The sequence below is a fragment of the Cetorhinus maximus genome, chromosome 4 (genome assembly GCF_964194155.1).
Source record: "Cetorhinus maximus chromosome 4, sCetMax3.hap1.1, whole genome shotgun sequence".
NCBI classification, from domain to species: Eukaryota; Metazoa; Chordata; class Chondrichthyes; order Lamniformes; family Cetorhinidae; genus Cetorhinus; species Cetorhinus maximus.
In genome coordinates, this window is record NC_135882.1 from 79,895,470 (window position 1) to 79,913,230 (window position 17,761).

The 17,761-nt window shown below is 40.2% G+C and overlaps 1 protein-coding gene across 5 annotated transcripts in view; it reads left to right on the top strand.

Annotated features, from left to right (window-relative positions):
* arfgef1 (ADP-ribosylation factor guanine nucleotide-exchange factor 1 (brefeldin A-inhibited)) overlaps nt 1–17,761 on the top strand; it is a 301,506-nt gene that overhangs the window by 187,355 nt on the left and 96,390 nt on the right. For all 5 annotated transcript variants that reach the window (XM_078540375.1, XM_078540378.1, XM_078540377.1 and 2 more), the window contains 7 exons: nt 256–414; nt 3,012–3,162; nt 4,271–4,370; nt 8,422–8,462; nt 8,556–8,725; nt 11,346–11,497; nt 11,971–12,143. In XM_078540375.1, coding sequence (XP_078396501.1) covers nt 256–414; nt 3,012–3,162; nt 4,271–4,370; nt 8,422–8,462; nt 8,556–8,725; nt 11,346–11,497; nt 11,971–12,143 — 946 coding nt within the window. The remainder of the gene's footprint in view (nt 1–255; nt 415–3,011; nt 3,163–4,270; nt 4,371–8,421; nt 8,463–8,555; nt 8,726–11,345; nt 11,498–11,970; nt 12,144–17,761) is intronic.

Here is a 17,761-nt window from a genome sequence, read left to right on the forward strand (position 1 = left end):
TAGTTAAATTGGCATTTTATAAAACTCAACGATCCATCATGCAGACTCATCTGACAGGTAGACATCATTCTCTTTCTATATAAAGAAAATGTCTTATTTTGGGGGGAAAGTAACTTCTAATATGGAGTTTTCTTTTCTCATTCATGAGGAGTGAGCACCACTGGCAAGTTATGAACATTGATGCCATGAACTAAAATTTCTTATATTTTATTTTGCATGGTAAATATCCTTTAATTGCAACAATTGCATTAACAGCTTGAAAGAGATGCCTATGTGCAGGCCCTTGCACGATTTACTTTATTAACCGCCAGTTCTGGCATCACCGAAATGAAGCAGAAGAACATAGATACTATCAAAACTCTCATCACAGTGGCTCACACAGATGGCAACTATCTTGGGACCTCCTGGCATGAGGTATAAAACGTCTTCATATTTACTACCAGGCTTCTTTTCTCAAACTGGGAGAAGCTTGTCTAATTCTATTGAGATTATATGCTTTTGAAATGGAATTTTTAAACTTCTTGGTTTTTCATCAATATTTACTTATTGATTGTTCTGACTTTTTAAATTACGTATTACACAAAATGTTTAGTCCTTGGAGAATTAACAAAGCAATAATGTGATGTTCTGGCAGAATTTTACGTGAAAAAAGTTAGTTGCCAGATGTTTCAAAGTTTCAGATAGCTATAATTGCTTCATTGCTTTGAGTATTAATTGATTTGCTTGTCATCACAGATTCTTCTATTTGTTAAAGGTTATGAATGGCTAGAATTATGCCTTCATACATGGTTTTACCATTTGTGCTAAATGTGCAGTGTAATTCTGAAAATTACTTTTCACATGTCTTGTTAACATAATAAAGCTAGGCGGTTGCACTGGATTATTGTCAGTCAGTAACCTGCATCCTTTCTTGGAACTATTCAGCACATAACCGTAAATTTTATCATAAATTGTGCAAAATCCTATTTTAAATTTGCACTACTGAAAGATACTTAACAGCCAATCTACGACTAGAAGTTGTTTAAGGACCTCGATGTTATTGGAGAGGCAGGGGAGAAGAGACTCAGTTTTGTAGTAAGGAAATCCAAAAGTCTAGGTTTCCCTCAGGTTCTGCAGAATTAAATGACAGGGCCTGATTATAATTTTTGAAGTATGATTTCCTGCCATAGCCAGCCAGATTGAGAGGCATCAAGCCACAAGTCGGGAGAGGGTGGGAGGGAGAGATGGGGATCCTGGGGCATGGAGAATCTAGGAGTCAGGGAGACATTGACGGGTGGTGTGGCAAGATTGGAGATCAGGGGACCAACACGAGGGAGGAACCAAAAAAGAATGGGGGTTGGGGGTTCCTGGAGAGGTCAAGGGGGACATCGATGGGATTCAAGGGAGATTGGGGCCTGGGAGCTCTTTGTTACAGTGCCTGTAGAAATCAGAGTGCCAGGCATTGATGTGGAGCCTGGAGAGATCAGGGGGCAAGTGTTGGGAATTAATGAGGATGTCCTGAGAGATCAGGGGAGGGGTGAATATAGCGGGGCTGCCCATGGAAGACATGGGCTGTGGGGCGCTGGGAGGATTGCACATGCCATGGAATGCACTGGATCATGGAACGGTTGATGCAGAGCACTCCTGCTCCTCTTCGCCCACAAGCAGCGCTGGAAAAGCACTTAGCCTGTTCCATGCACTGGTTCTTGCCTCCCTTTAACTGCTGGGTTTCCTGAGGCTTGGGAAAACCAGCTGGCCAGTGTTCAAGTTGGAATATTTGATCGTCTTGGGGGTCTCTGCCATTTGCACGTGTCCCATATTGGAGAGGTAGGACGTTTCATTAACATATTTAAATTAGGCTCCCATTGGAATTGGAATTAGGTTCCTGATTTAAATATAACCGTTGCCGGCCAGATTTCCCGAGGAGTTGGGAAATCCAATAGTGAAATGGAGGCAGGAGTTCTCTTCCCAACCCAGTCCCTCAAGAAAACCTACACATCCATTGTGCTGATTGAGGCCTCTCTCTATCTAGTCCCTGTTACAATTGACAGCATGTCCCTTGATCATGATTGCCAGGGCCTTCCCTGAAGATCATGGCTATGGTTGCTTGCCACTGGTTTTCCTACCCAGCAGCTGGCCAATCTAATAAATTTGGATGTCTGTAGGGCAGGAAACACGAAAAACGTTATATTGAGGTATTGTTGTTAAACGCAGCAAGATCTGCTCCCATCACCCATCATCTGCCCCCACCCCCGGCTTTGCCTGGTACCACTCCTCCCCAGCACTACTGCACCGTTCCGTCCTCCCCCCCCCTAAGAGAACCAATAGCTGTCTGACTGCTTGGAGGTGAGCAAGAGTGCCTTATGTTGATTTGTCTCCAACTCTCCCTTGATGTCAGAAAGTTTATTATCCTGCATATAACAAGGTTGAGAATAAAAATTTGCTATTGGAGAAATCTGTTGTGAACCATATTTTACTGTTATGTGGCACAACACACTTGCACTGTATCCTGGAGCAACATAGATTTTCAAAGATAAGCCTTATTACTATCTTTTAAATTCTGTGTAATTGAAGACAGATTTGAGTAGGTAAGGATTGATCTAATGTCTGACATAGTCTCCACTTTTACTGTTCTAAGATATTTGTTTGACAATTGGTAATCCGTCATATTTTCATTGTTATTTTTGGTTTTAGCTCAGTTTATACATTTTTCAATTATAGTTCTCGCCATGCAAGTTCCCGTGTAGAATATTCATTTCAGCAAAGGCAATTTTACCACAATTTTTCAATGGAAACGCTATTTCTCTTTTATGTGTACAGAATTAATTACTTCCATTTAATAAATACATATTAACAGTGCTAGATTACACAGTGTAATTCAGCTGACTTTGTAGCGAATCAGTAGAGTGCTTCAGAAATCTGTTTCAAAACATTTAAATTACCTAATTCATTTCGTTTTGTAGTTTTAATTTTGTGAGCCACTGGAAATATTTTGTAAATTTGTCTTCTCTTTTACTTGTAAATCTTCATAGATCTTAAAATGTATCAGTCAGTTGGAACTTGCCCAGTTAATAGGTACTGGAGTAAAAGCACGTTACATTTCTGGGACAGTTCGAGGTAGAGAAGGATCGGTTTCTGGATCTAGAGATCAGACGGCCGACGAGTTTTTAAGTCTGGGACTGGGTAAGTTGGCTTTGTCACTTGGATATGCTTGGAATAAATTATACCGCAACCATGTCCCACTTTCTTTGGGCTTGCTGTTATTGTCAGTGTTCCCTTTAAAATTTTCTTATTGTGCAAAGCCAGTTTTTTAAATGCATGATCCCTTCAAATCGTTGTGCTTGCCTGCATGCAGAGTATTTAACATGGAGCGAGATTTGCAGGCTTCTGCACAGCTGAGCACCCATGCAGCTTGGTGGGAACATTGATTACTGCAGGTCCCTTCCCTATCAAGCTCAGCATATTGAAACTTAACCTTTAGTGCAATCCTGCATTTTCAGTGGTTGTCTGTCACATGTTCACTACCTGACATTCCCAGTGCTCTTTTATTTTCATTTGTAGGCTGTTCTGGAGTTTACTCCCCAAGCAACAAAATCTTATTCTTGCTGTCTTCATACTTTTCTTCACCTTCATCATCCATGTCTTCATCTAGTTCCCCCATAAACAGGAGGAAAAAGACAGTCATCTGAGACTTGGTTAGGGTGCTTAGGAGGCTGAAGAAGAATGAACCTTAAAAGAAGTTTCCAGTTGCATTTGGTTTCTGAGGAACCAATATATCAGACTGGAAGTGGAACTGCAATAAATTGGAGGAATGGTTCAATAAAGTTGTCCTGAAAAAAGATAACTTGTGCTTGTATCGCATTTTCTCATGTCTTCAAGACATCCTAAAATTAGACAGGAGTCCTACCCAACTGAGCCAAACTGACACTTTAAAATTTGCATTGGGGAACTTATTAAATAGTTTCTATAATTACAGAATCTACACCAGAGAACATAATTTTTTATACACTTAACTATATACTGTTGGCATTAAAACATTTGAATCTGGGCTAGTTTTATTCTCAATTGATTTGTTCTGAGAGGCACAAATTGAGGCTGACAAAACCAATTTTCAGTGCGGCTATTGCTTGTTAGTTTTAGCGTGATTATCTGTTTAATTATACTATGTATTTGTAGTTCCTTGTAATGCTACTTCTCCCTAGAATTGTTTGCAAGTACAGATTGAATTTTGTTTTACAAATTCATCACTTAAAAAGCTAATCCAAGGGTGCTTCTTTCTATGCCTACCCAGGCACTTTAGTTGGTGGGGCTGTGGACCGAAAGCAGATAGCCAGTATCCAGGAATCCATTGGTGAGACAAGCTCTCAGAGTGTTGTTGTTGCAGTTGACAGGTAAGACCAATTTTTTTCAGATTTGCATGTCTTTGTGGTTCATTTGGTTCACTATGTGCAACTTATACTTTGACTTTCTTTCACTTACGATCTGATTTTCGATCTAACTACTTTACTTTAATGTAAGATTACAATAACCTTAGCAAATATAATGACTTGTGTTTATGTCACATCTTTAACACAATAAAATGTCCCAAGGCACTTCACAGGAGCATTGTCAAACAAAATTTAACATTGAACCTCATAAGAAGATATTAGGGCAGATGACCAAAAACTTAAAGAAATAAATTTTAAGGAGCATCTTAAAGAAGGAAAGTCATATAGGTAAGCGGAAAGATTTAGGAAAGAATTTCCAAAACTTAAGCCAATGTTGTTTTGGATGCATTCAATGGCAAGAATGTAAATCTGTGCAAACTTACATTTTTACTTTTGCATAATTTATGAATTACTACAAAGAAATTGTAAATCTGCCAGACCTGTTGGCAAAAATTAAATAATGGTACAGTTAAAATTTTGTTGGAACCTTACTTGATGTTATTTAATGTGAGCAGAACCAAGAGGTAGATTAAGGGGTTTTGAGCACTAAGTGAAAGTAAATCATTGCTCACTTGGAAAGACAGAAATAGAACTACACTGACACTGTTAATAAAATTATGTGCATTTGGAAACAGCTGTCTTTTTTTCACCTCTGCCCTGATTACTTCCATTCTCCCACTCTTTCCACATATACCTGATTTTTTTTCCACTTAAGTAATAATCCAATTCCCATTTGAAAGATATTATTGAATCTGATTTCACTACTCTTTCCTGCAGTGCAATCAGATTGCTGAGGAAAAACTGTTTCCTCAAGTCACTTCTGATTAATTTGCCAATTACCCTAAATCTGTGTCCGCTGGTTATCGACCCTTCTACCACTTGAAAGTTTCTCCTTGGTTCCTCTGTCAAAACCCTTCATAATTTTGCACACATCTATCAAATCTCCTCTTAACTTTCTCTGCTGTAAGGGGTACAGCCCCAGTTTCTCTCGTCTCTCCACGTTCATACCTGGCACCGTTCTATTAAACCCGCTCTTTTCCCTATCGAAGGCCAAAGACTTGTGTACAGACATCCCTAGGTACCTCTGTTTCTGAACTCCATATAAAATTGTACAGTATTGTTTTTATGGCCTCTCCTCATTCTTTCTATCAAAATGAATCACTTCATGCTTTTTGGTGTTAAATTTCATTTGCCATGTGTCTCCATTTTACCAGTCTATGTTCTTCTGAAGTCTGTTGCTAACCTCCTCAATTAGTCATTTGGTAGAACAAAACTTGAGTATTGCTGAAAAAAGAGACTTTTTTTTGTCAAAGCTTTTCATCTTAAACTCATCAGGACAATTCTCAAGAATGACAAATGCAACAACAATTTATATCACATGAGAAAAGAGCGCTGATTGGCTGGCAAGTGGACACTAATTGGTAGAGGCATTGCCATGGAGAATGCACTAGTTGATGCTGCCTGGCAGTTAACTGCCCAGCATTGTTTGAAATTTAAACCAGGCAGCTTGACTCTGGTCAAAGCATTGCTCTGAGGAATAAAGCAGCGATTGGCTGTCACTTATTTTGTTTAGCTGAAAAGGCTCAATGTTTGTACACGTTCTTTCTATCTACAAAGAACAGGGCCCTGTGTATTAATAGATGTATCTTTCAGTACACACATGGCCACACTGTGAGCCCGACTGATGATCGTAAATTGGTTGTCAGCGTAACTCTTAGCACACTGAGGATTATTCAGCAAATGCTGTCCAATTGCAGGATCATATCGAATGTTAGACACTGTATTTTGAGTTTTGCAAGCACGGGTTGGTTGGGTACGGTCTGTACCTTGCCCGTTGCGAACAGTGGAAGGGATATGCTGTTTGATACGATCCGCCAGTCTTTGGGACATATGACCCACATTCCTAGCATCGCACTAGCACTGAAATTCAGATACCACATTGTGATAGGCAGAACGTCTTTCTGGCTTGATGGCAACATCCTGTTAATGGAGAATACCACTCGTGTTGCTACTACATAGCAATGTGAAGCAGGTAGTTTCACCTGTTGCTCTAATTTTTCTCTTTTTTTTCAGCAATCCTCCTCACTGTTTATTAATATTTCTGAGTTTTGTGTCATCTCCAAACTCTCGAATCCTGCCCATATAGATCCAAATCCAATACATAAGTTACATATCAAAAAGTGCATTGGTCCCAACACCAACTCATCCTCCTAACGCCCCTTGCCCAGACCAACTTGTTTGAAAAACAACTGTTGACCACGACTTTCTGCCCTTAAGCCAATTTTGTACTCATGCAGCTACAGCCTCCTTAATCCCATTGGCTCCAATTTTGCTAACAAGTCCAATACTTGTCAAATGCCTTTTGAAAGTCCATACATATGTCAACTGCACTACCTTTATCGACCCTCCATCAAAAAAGCTCAGTCAAGTTAATTAAACATGATTTGCCTTTACAAAATATAGTTTTCACTTATTAGCTGTTATTTTTCCAATTGTCAATTAATTCTGTACAAATGTCTCTAATGATTTCCTCAAAAACAACATTCAAATGATTGGCCTTGTAGCTGCAGTATTTATCCCCCTCCCCTATTTTTTGAAAAGTGGAGTAACATTTTCAGTCTTCTGTCACCACTGCCATATCTAAAGAAGATCAGAAAATTGAGGCCATACCCTCATAATTTCCACTCTTAATTCCCTCAGCAGCCACCTACAATACATGTTGCATCCCATTCAAAGCCAGCGACTTTTCTATTTTGAGCACTACCAACCTTTTTAGTATCTGCTCTTAGTTTTCTTTCATCCTTTCCAATTTCTCTATTGCCTCCTCCTTTAATGCAACATTGGCAGAATCTGCTTATTCAGTGAAGACAGATGCAAATCAATTGCAAATTAAGATGCAAAGTGCTCAGTTACTGCTTAAGTCAAGCTCTCTACCTCTGCAAGAATCTGTCATTTTTGGTCCCAAATCTATCCCACCTTTTCTTTGACTATTTTTTTTACTATTTATTTGTTTGTAAAAGATTTTTGTATTCCCTTTACGTTACCCCCTAATCTATTCTCATACACTTGCTTTGTCCCTCTTGTATCTTTTATCCTTCTAACCTGTACGTTTTGTGCTCACGTTGGTTCTCTACTGAATTATGAACCCAAGATTTATCATGAGTCTCCCTTTTCTATGTAATTTAACTCCTTATATCTCCAGTTAGCCAGGGAGCTCCAATTTTGGATGCCCTTTCTTTTCCCATTCATGGGAATGTGTCTAGTCTGTACTCAAGCCATCTCCTCTATGAACGCCTCCCATTTACTGTATTACTTGCCAATCATTGTTTTCTGTCCAGATCCTTTCCAACTCACTGAAATTATTCCCCCTCCAATAGTGTCTTCACATTTGATTTTTCATTGTTATTTTTCATTATTATTCTAAATCTCATATTGTTATCTCTACTTATTTAATGATGCCCACTGAAACATGCTCCACTTGTCCCACTTTGTTCCCCAGTTAGAGATACAGCACTGCTTTCTTCATTGCAGAGCTGATGGTGGCATCGTGGTATTGTCACTCGACTAGTATTCCAGAGACCCAGAGTAATGCTCTGGGGACCCAAACCCGGGTTTGAATCCCACCACGGCAGATGGTAAAATTTGAATTCAATAAAAATCTTGAATTAAAAGTCTGATGACCATGAAACCATTGTCGTTTGTTGTAAAAACCCATCCCCAATGGCACTTAGGGATGGACAATAAATGCTGGCCTAGCCAGTGACGCCCACATCCCATGAACGAATAAAAAAAATTTAACCAGAAAAATTCTTTTGTATGAATTTCCCTGCACTGTTATTTTATTAGGTTAATTAAAGTCTCTCAGTAAAGTTCTTGCATGTTTTCTGCAAATTTGCCTGCTGTATCTCCTTCCCACTATTTGGTGGCCTAAGGTGCACATGATTGAGAGCCATGTGTGCATGATTCCATCTATAATGTTCAAAATAGAAAAATCTACATTTTTTTCGCATTCCAGAATTTTCACAGGATCTACAAGACTGGATGGAAATGCTATTGGTATGCCTTAATATTCAACATTTTTAATATTAACATGTCAGCTTGTTCTACTGGCACATTGGATAACAAATTATATTTATTTTTCATTTGCAGTTGATTTTGTGCGCTGGCTTTGTGCTGTCTCCATGGATGAGCTAGCCTCACCAACACATCCACGAATGTTCAGCCTTCAGAAGATAGTTGAGATATCCTATTACAACATGGGGCGAATCAGGCTACAATGGTCCAGAATATGGGAGGTCATTGGAGACCATTTTAATAAGGTAATTTTCTGAAAATAATCTGATGCATCATGACTTCATTTTAAGTATGCTTAGAAAAGTATTTTAAGATGTTTGCATAATTATTTACTTTTTATGGTTTATTAGCTAGAATGGTAATGTGGACAACTCCCACTCATTGAGGTGTTGTAAATTATATATTAGGTATGGTTGTGTTTATCTAATATACTGATTTTTGTACACAGGCAGTTTCAGTTGGAAACTTGAGACTTGTTACATTTATAGGTGGTGTTGTGACAGGAGGTTTAATATTAACGGTGTCCTACCTTGCCTGTCACAGATTAACCATGCCTACTGGCTCATGTAGAGGTGATATTTTACATTGAGATTATATGGTCAAAATACTTATTTTAAGTTATTAACGTCTGGATATTTTAAAATTCACTTAAGTGTATTTATTTTTTATTTGTTTCTAAGCCTCTGACTTTTTGTCACCTGAGCATTCTCTCGTTTGTCTCTGACCACTCATAATGTACATTTAAACACAATTTTCTTTTTGTAGGCAACTTGCACTTTCCCATTTAACTTTTAGCAGAACCGGAAATCTCGCTCTAGGTTACATTGCCCTTTGAGTGGACACTGCACCCCAAAAAAACTGAACCCCCAAACCCCACTAACACTGAGCCCCCAAAACACTGAACCCCCAAACCCCACTTAAGGAACCAGTCTAAAATTATTCACAGCTCCCTGATGGCTTTCTTCCTTTCTACGTACCCAACCAGGTAACTTCTAATCCCAGAACTGCCTTTCATTGTGAGGGTTATGCTGTTGATCACTTCCTCTAGCTCCAAGTTAGGCAAATCTTCTAGTCTGCATTAAATCCTCAAGAACTCGTCTTCAGTCTGAACCCAAGCTCCCACCTGTGTTCTGCGTGGTGAACAATAGTCAGCATTTTCTCTGCTTGAGGTGCAGGCCTGGCTGCTTCTATTTCTCACTGTCTCTACTTCTAAGATAGCTGCAGAGCACGCAAGACAAGCTGCAAAACACCGTCAGTCTGTGACATTCACCAGTGTATAGGGGTGCATGTAACCTAATTTCAAAAATGGCTTCCTCTACCCTCTTCCCCATGGCAATGGAAAACACATGAGAATTGCATTAGTTAATCTTTGATCCCAACTCCTTTCACCTTAGAAGTAAATGGATAGTTTGCAACACCACTGTTTACAAATCTATACCTATAACACATTTCTGGGACTTGGGGGTTCAAAGTTTACTCGTTGTAAACTCAGAGACTGTGGTCATTGTCACCAAGCATAAATATCTTGCACCTTCTCGATAAACCAGTCTGAGCCCTCCTTTTATCTCTTAACAATCAAGTCACCCAGGCTTACTGTCAGGCAAACTCCAGAACAGGTCACATTACCCTCTTCATTTACCCTAAATTTTAAATTACAGTCCCAAATTATAATAATCATATAAACCAAAAGAACAGTCCTGAAACATAATAATCTTAAAAACCTCACAATTGTAACCAATTTTTAGATATTGTATGCTTCAGCTGTTTTTTTCAACTTTCAGCTGTTTTGCTCTCTCTCCCCTTGGGCTCTCCATCTCTGCTTTTAATATAAAATATACTGAGCCTTCCAGTGTCTGTTCCCTCCATATATATAGCAGCCATTAGCGTAGACAACCAAATGTAGCAAAATTTAAAAAAAACTTTATATAAAAATAGAGACTGTTTTATGCGTTTGAAAGCAATGTCATTATGAGTAATGACACCAGTTGACATGCCCCACCTTGCAGCCCAATCTACTTTTAGATCTCCTAGCCCTACATTTTCTGCATTGCACATGCCCATGTGTCCCACTGTGCCCCCTGATTTGTGTTGCTGCACCTCAACACCAGATCCTGCAATGTTGCCCGTCCCACAATACCCCTGATTCTACCTCACACTGTTACTCTTTCTGTTATCACTCTCTCCCCAATGCATCTGTCCCTGACTGTCTGGTGTCTTTTAATTAGTCACCGTCTCCTGGACAGGTATCTTGCAAAACCGGCTTCCTGCTAAGCTCTGGCCAACTGTGGGTTTCCTTCCTGCCTTACTTCAACTTAATATAGTCTTCTGGTCTTCCCTTTTCATTGACCCTCCTCCCCCTCTCACCTCTCTTTTCTCTTTCCTATGTCTTTAAACCTGTTCTTTCTTCTGTGTTGAACTTCTGCCTAACCTTCCCCAATGTCCTCAACCTCCCACTGTATTCTACCAGCCATCCTACTTGTCCTGGCTTCTAATTCTCCTTCGTCTTCTCCTGACTTTAAACCCTTTCTACTTTTCCCTTCCCCTTCCATACTGCTCCATCTTTTCTCAATAACCTATTCTACCCTCTAGTATAACAGTTCTCCCTCAACCCTGGTCCATTACCCTCATAATTTAACCTGCAATTAAGTCCTGTTTGCAGTATCACATGAGATTTTCTAATTTAATTGTAATATTCAGTATATGTTATTGAAGTGCAAACTTCTTACATTGAACACATTTGATTTCTTCATGTAGAATTGTAACATTTTGTGATTAAAATCAAACCACATATCAATAGAGTTTTATTGAAATAGTTTTTTTCATAATATTGAGGTTATGAATTTTATTATTCCCATTTATTACCAGGTTGGCTGTAATCCCAATGAAGATGTTGCCATTTTTGCCGTAGACTCTTTAAGGCAGTTATCAATGAAGTTCTTAGAGAAAGGAGAACTTGCTAACTTCAGGTTTCAGAAGGATTTCTTGAGACCTTTTGAACACATAATGAAAAAGAACAGGTAAACTTATATCACGGTAACAAGATTTTTTTTTAAGCGTCCTTTCTGTAGTCAACTTTCACATCATCAAAGTTCTATAGAAACTATTGTAGCTGATGAGCAATAATTTAAAAAATCATAAGTTTGAAAAGTACACATTGTATCAAAGTGTTATGTTTTTGGTTTGGTAGTAACTGTGCAATTAGTATATTTTTAAAACAGTTTAACAAGGAGTAAGATAAATTGGTGAAGAGAGCACTATTTGTCTCTTAGATTTTGTTTGGAAGTCAAGTGCCATGAAATTAGGGTAGATACCTGAGTTATCTTGAATAGCATGTAGCTAAGAAATTTATACAATGCAATCTTCCCCTCTCTTAATGCCTGTTATTTATGTTTTCAAAGAATGCATTTTAGCCACATGCCTATAACTTTATAGTTACACATGTTGTGCTTTCAGTTGCATTTCTATAAAACATACTTTTTTTTCCCTGAAGATCGCCAACAATCCGAGACATGGTGGTTCGCTGCATTGCCCAGATGGTTAACTCGCAGGCTGGTAATATTCGTTCTGGGTGGAAGAATATCTTCTCTGTCTTTCACCTGGCAGCCTCTGATCAGGATGAAAGTATAGTAGAACTCGCATTTCAGACTACAGGACACATTGTCAGTGAGTATATTTTCAGTGTAATCAAGTTCTTGAAATTTTAGAAATGTTGTATAAAATATTGATTCATGTGAATGTAAATTTTTAATAAATTATGTTTATAGAAAATACAGATCTTCTCAATCCTAAGTTAAAATTTAAAATGGACAGGAGCATGTACCTTTTTCTGTTTTTTGAACTGTCCCCCAAAAAATGGACTATCTGGGATAAGGAATTTTTTTGTTACTTGCTTTTCATAGTCTAGTACCCTGTCTAGCCATTAAATCATTTTCCTTGCCCAACCATAGAAAGCTTGGCATCGTGGAAAGTTTACATTGGACCAGGCAATGTGTGAATGATGTCACCTTTGTCTAAGGGATCTAGATGCTGAAACCCATCCCAGTGGTCCCAGTTTAACCAGTTCAGATTCTAATTCTCAAATTTGGCACTTATCCCTAATTTACAGGTAGGGTACTGCACACTGCTGCTGTCTGTCACATCTTTGCAACTTAAGCTTTCTATCTCAGGCATAGCACTGCAGAGAGATGATGCAGATATTCATGTTATAATGAAAATGTGTCCTCAGTAGAAATAAATTCATTTTATACATTTAAACAGTTCTTCCATTTTTCCATATTTGTATAACATGATATAGGTTTTGATTTTTAATAAACAATTCGTATCAATAGAACATTCAACAACGATAAATATTAATGAGATATTCTTCTCATCAGCAGTGGTCCAATTCAGATGGTCTAACTCTTCAAATTTAAATTTGTTGCTTTTTTCATGTCATCTTTTCACTTGGCATCTTGATCTATGAGAACCTCTAATTGTCATTATATATTTGCCTGCTTTTTAAACAGCGAATCCAGTTAGGATGAAAATGCTTGCATTATATATCTATATAACATAGTAGAATACTTACATTGGTATGTATTTCCTGTGTTGACTCCCTACCTTACAAACTCCTGTGTCCACATTTATAACTTGTCACGTTGTAACTGCACCCTTCCACAAGTGGTGTTGCTATCATTCCTGATTTTTACCACAAAATCTCAATGCTGCAATCATCAATGCTTCCCAAATTGTTATAGATTTTTGCCAAAATATTATGTAAGGATGGACCGTATACTTGAAAAAGGGATCTTAGCCCCTTGCACACGTCTGTGTTCTACATATATATAATATGCCCTGTGTTCTAACCCCATGTTTTGCCTGAGACCTACATTCAGGTTTAACTTAATACAACGGGAAATTGATTGGTTCTTAATTAAAATGTTATAAAATTCTTGTTTTGAAATTCTTTGCGTGTGGTTTAAATAAATTTGTTAAGGTGTTGATGAAGCTTTAGGAATCTTGGCTTAAAACAAAAAAATTTCTCTTGGTATAGTAACAGACAGTTATTAAATAGGATTTAAAATTTTACCGTATTCGCAAAGTAAACTGGGACAGAAGGTTACATGATTAAAATGAACCGCTCTTACCAATGAAGAACCAGCTAGAAACACTGTGGAATATCGCTTTGTTCTCTTCTCCAACTGATGAACAATTAGCACAGGCTTCAGTTGTGTATCATAGGCTATAACTAAAAATCAAGTTTATTGAGAAGTAAAGTTAAAACAAAAGTTTTATTTTTAAATAACCACAACAGATTTCACTGGATTGTAAGACTCTCAACTCAATTCCTGCTTCAAAATATAAAATATCCCAAAGCTCAAGTATATTGCCAAAGTAACGTTTAGCTTAGACCAGATATTTGTGGTGCGAAACTTGTTACCTGAGATTGGATGTTCATAGTATTCCATGGGCCTCTGTTTGTTAACTGCCTTCAGAAGAGGTAATTACTGAAATAATCTTGATATTCTAGCCCCTCTTTACTTTGAATTTCAAACTGGGATAAGTGGAGTACATTTAAACATCCCAGCTAATGAAAGCAGTTTTCAAGTGAATGGGATCTGCCTGCTTTAGTAGCTAAAATGGTGATAGGCAAAAGAGAAATGGAACAGTATTTATAATGCAAAAGTAAGATGGCTAAAACACGATGAGTATGGAAATAAAGAATATATTAAGAGGTACTATGCTTTGGTATTGTCTTGCAAGAAATTTTGTATTTTCAAATGTGCATAATTATTTGATGGATGTAAATTGGCATCACGTTTGTCAATACAAAGAAAGCTGGGCCTGTAAATTGTTTTGCGGAACAGTTTCTTCACTTATGAACTAAATCTAGCGCATAGTAGAGATCAATTGCATGATATATTTGAGGGATAGAATTGAAGGATGATAATTAATGGCTTTCCCTGATTGGAGTACAATAGCCAATATGGTATTTTCTATTATACAAATGAGCTAGCTATTAAAAGGTTATGGTTTGGTTTTTGAAGCGGTGGATACATTTTGAAGAGTAAGAAGAATTTATACTCAAATTGAATTATTACACCTCAAGCAACAATCACTCGTAGAATTAGTGTAATTCCTTATACAAAAACAAAATGCTACAATGCTAGAAGTCTGAAATAAAACAAAACTGTTGGAAATGCTCAGCAGGCCTGGCAACATCTGTAGAGAGAGAAACAGGTAACGATTTAGGTCAGTGACCTGTTACGAACAGGTGAGATGGGGTGCAAAGACTCCTCTCTTCTATCACCCCTTGTTTGGTTGTAGCAGAAGTTTTGAATTTTAAAAGGATGCTTTATTGCCAGTTCAGTATGCACTTGACAGTGTGCAGTTTTTAAGGATTAAGCCAGACAGGTATTGAGTTACACCGGTAAGGGGTTAGTTTTATTGTGCTAAAAATTCACACAAGTAAAAATATTAGAAGTGTACAGTTATGTCCTAGTTCCCCTAATGCGCGCACACACTCAAACCCCAAGCATGCAGAAAGAAATACAACTTTACAGAATATCAGATGTTAACCTTGGCCAAGTTAAAGTGCAGATTTTTAAAAATTCAATAAGTGTTGATTGATTGTTTCTGGAGCTGTTGGTTCTCAGCTGAGGCGATTACTTTTCAGTCGTGGCTGGTATGTCCCTTTCCTCCTGGAAACACTGTTGTAGAAATCCAGTGGCTTTTAGTTGAGAGTCTCTGTCTGTTGTAGGGATGTAGACACACTTTTAACTCAGCAGAACAGGTTTGAAAGTTTAGGTAGAATATTGTAAAGGGTGAGAGACGGCCGCTCACTCCAATTAGAATACCTCTGCCAAATCCCGAATTCAGATATCCACACAAAAGGTTGTATCACAAGATCTCTCTCCAAGTTGATTGTATATTCTAAAAGGAAATTCATCAGTTCGTGTCTGGCACAGCTCCTCTTAGTGATTGTGATAGCAAAAATGATTAATTTTTAACGTTCTAGCAATTAACTCCTGAAAGGTTGGTTCTTCCATTTGAATAAGATAGGAATGAAGCTTGTCATGCCTCCAGGGAGGTCACTGCCTGTCGGGGCCTCTGTAGACCTATGGGCAGAATGGTCTGTGCCGACTGGTGTCGGCCGTGTTCGGTGGCGTGAGCGGATATTGGCTAGAAGGCCAAAAATCGGTTTCACAACGTCGTGAAACCAGCTTGCGATCGTCAGCTCAGCCCATCGATGGTGGGCCGCGTTTCCCGCCATCGGATGTTGGGAACCTCATTGTAATACATCAGCATCATATCATTGTAAGGCTAGCCCACCGGACTCATCACGCTGCTCCCCCCTCCTCCCAGCCGCTGGATCGTCTGCCCGCACGCACTTGGCAGGCTGCATTTTGAGGGGAACTTGGAGGAGAGTAACGTTGTGGAGCGAGGGACGCCTGTTGGACTTCAAGGTTGAGGCACTTTGGGGCTGGGGGCGAAAGGCTGCCCTGTTTTTGAGGTGACTTGGTTGGTGGGGGGGGGCGGGCAAAGGCTGCCCCGTGGTTGAAGATAGCGCACAAGCGCATGCGGGGTGGGGTGATGGGCAAGGGAAGTGACATTTGGGGCACCTTGTATAAAGTGACCATTCTTCTGCAGCTGAGACAGTTCAGACGTAGAACCATTGATATTATTGAAGTCGGGCCTCGAGCTTATCTGCCCACTCAAGCGACAGAGAAGCACCAAGTGCTCCAGAGCTTTTTACCCCTCAGGCACAGACTACAAACTAATGAGTGTTTTAGTGGACTGCAGAACAGTTGAACTAATGGTTGCACAATCTCCTTGCTAAAGCTGGCTGTGGAGCAGTCACTGGTGGAGGTGCTCACAGCTCCTTGTAATGTCATCATCCCAGTTTGTACCAGCCTCCCCCATGGTTCAAGCTAACAGTGCATCTTTGTAGATTAGGAGAATACCTGTGCCTGAGCTGAGCGCACAGCATGCAGTCCAATGGGCAAAGCTGCAGCCAACCGGTCAGGTGAAGTGGGGCAGAAGAAGGTGGGGTTTCGGGCAGCCATGCAGCACACTAATCTCTGGCCATCGAAGTCATGGCCACACTCCCTGGGACGCATTAAGGGGCCTTCAGACTTGACCAAGAGATGGTCTCAGTACACCCATGCTAACCCACACTTCTCTCTCTTTCATCCTGCAGGAGGAGTACATCAGGATCATGAAGCCTGGTGAACTAGCTGTATGCCTTGTGGCGTACAGAGAGCAAGGACAATGGAGAAGAGAGTGACTGAGGCGCCTGGCTGCGCAGAGGGAGGAACAGCAGCCTCTGGAAGAAGAGGCGGCTGGGGCACCCGCACGCGCTGCCGACGAGCCATCGCTGCTCAGCGCTGAGCTAGACCCAGGTCTATAGACGCCGCCTTTCATTCCTGCAAGTGACCAAGAACCAGTGTCGCCGAAGACTACGCATCTCCAGGCAACTGGTCAATTACATCTGGCAGCTACTGCATGGTTTGGCTCCACATGGACATGGAGGGCATCCACTCCACGGGCGTGAAAGTGACAGCAGCGTTCAATTTCTACGCCAGTGGCCCCTTCCAGGGCTCCACAGGTGACCTCTGTGGGATATCACAAGCCTCCACCCACAGATGCATCCATGAGGTCACAGATGCCATCTTTGCAAGGGCACACAACTTTATGCATTTCACCCGGGACCAGTAGAGCCAAGATGCAAGAGCGACTGGATTTGCCAGATCTCGGGTTTCCCACTGGTGCAGGATGCTATCAACTGCACTCACATGGCGCTCAAATCTCCGTTGCAACACATGGTCAACTATGTCAACCGCAAGGGCTTCCATTCGCTGACTGTACAGCTGATGTGCAACCACCACAAATGCATCCTGCGGGTCTGCACACGGTTACCAGGGAGTGTGCACGACTCCTACATTCTCAGTCGGTCACAGACCCCTGATGTCTTCCAGGGTCCACAGAGGCTGCAGGGATGGCTCCTCGGGGACTAGGGCTACCCGCAGAGGTCGTGGCTGATGACACCCGTGTGGCAGGCTCAGACTACAGCAGAATGAAGGTATAACGAGGCTCATGCTGCAACTTGGTGGAACTAACCATGGGATGCTGAAAATGAGGTTCCGGTGCCTGGACTGGCCTGGTGGAGCCCTGCAATGTGGTCCACAGTGGGTGTCACACATTGTCGTTGCCTGCTGTGCCCTTTACAATCTGGCACTGCAATGGAGAGCCGAGCTGGCTGAAGAGGAAATGGAGGAGCTGGCGGCCTCCTCTGATGAGGA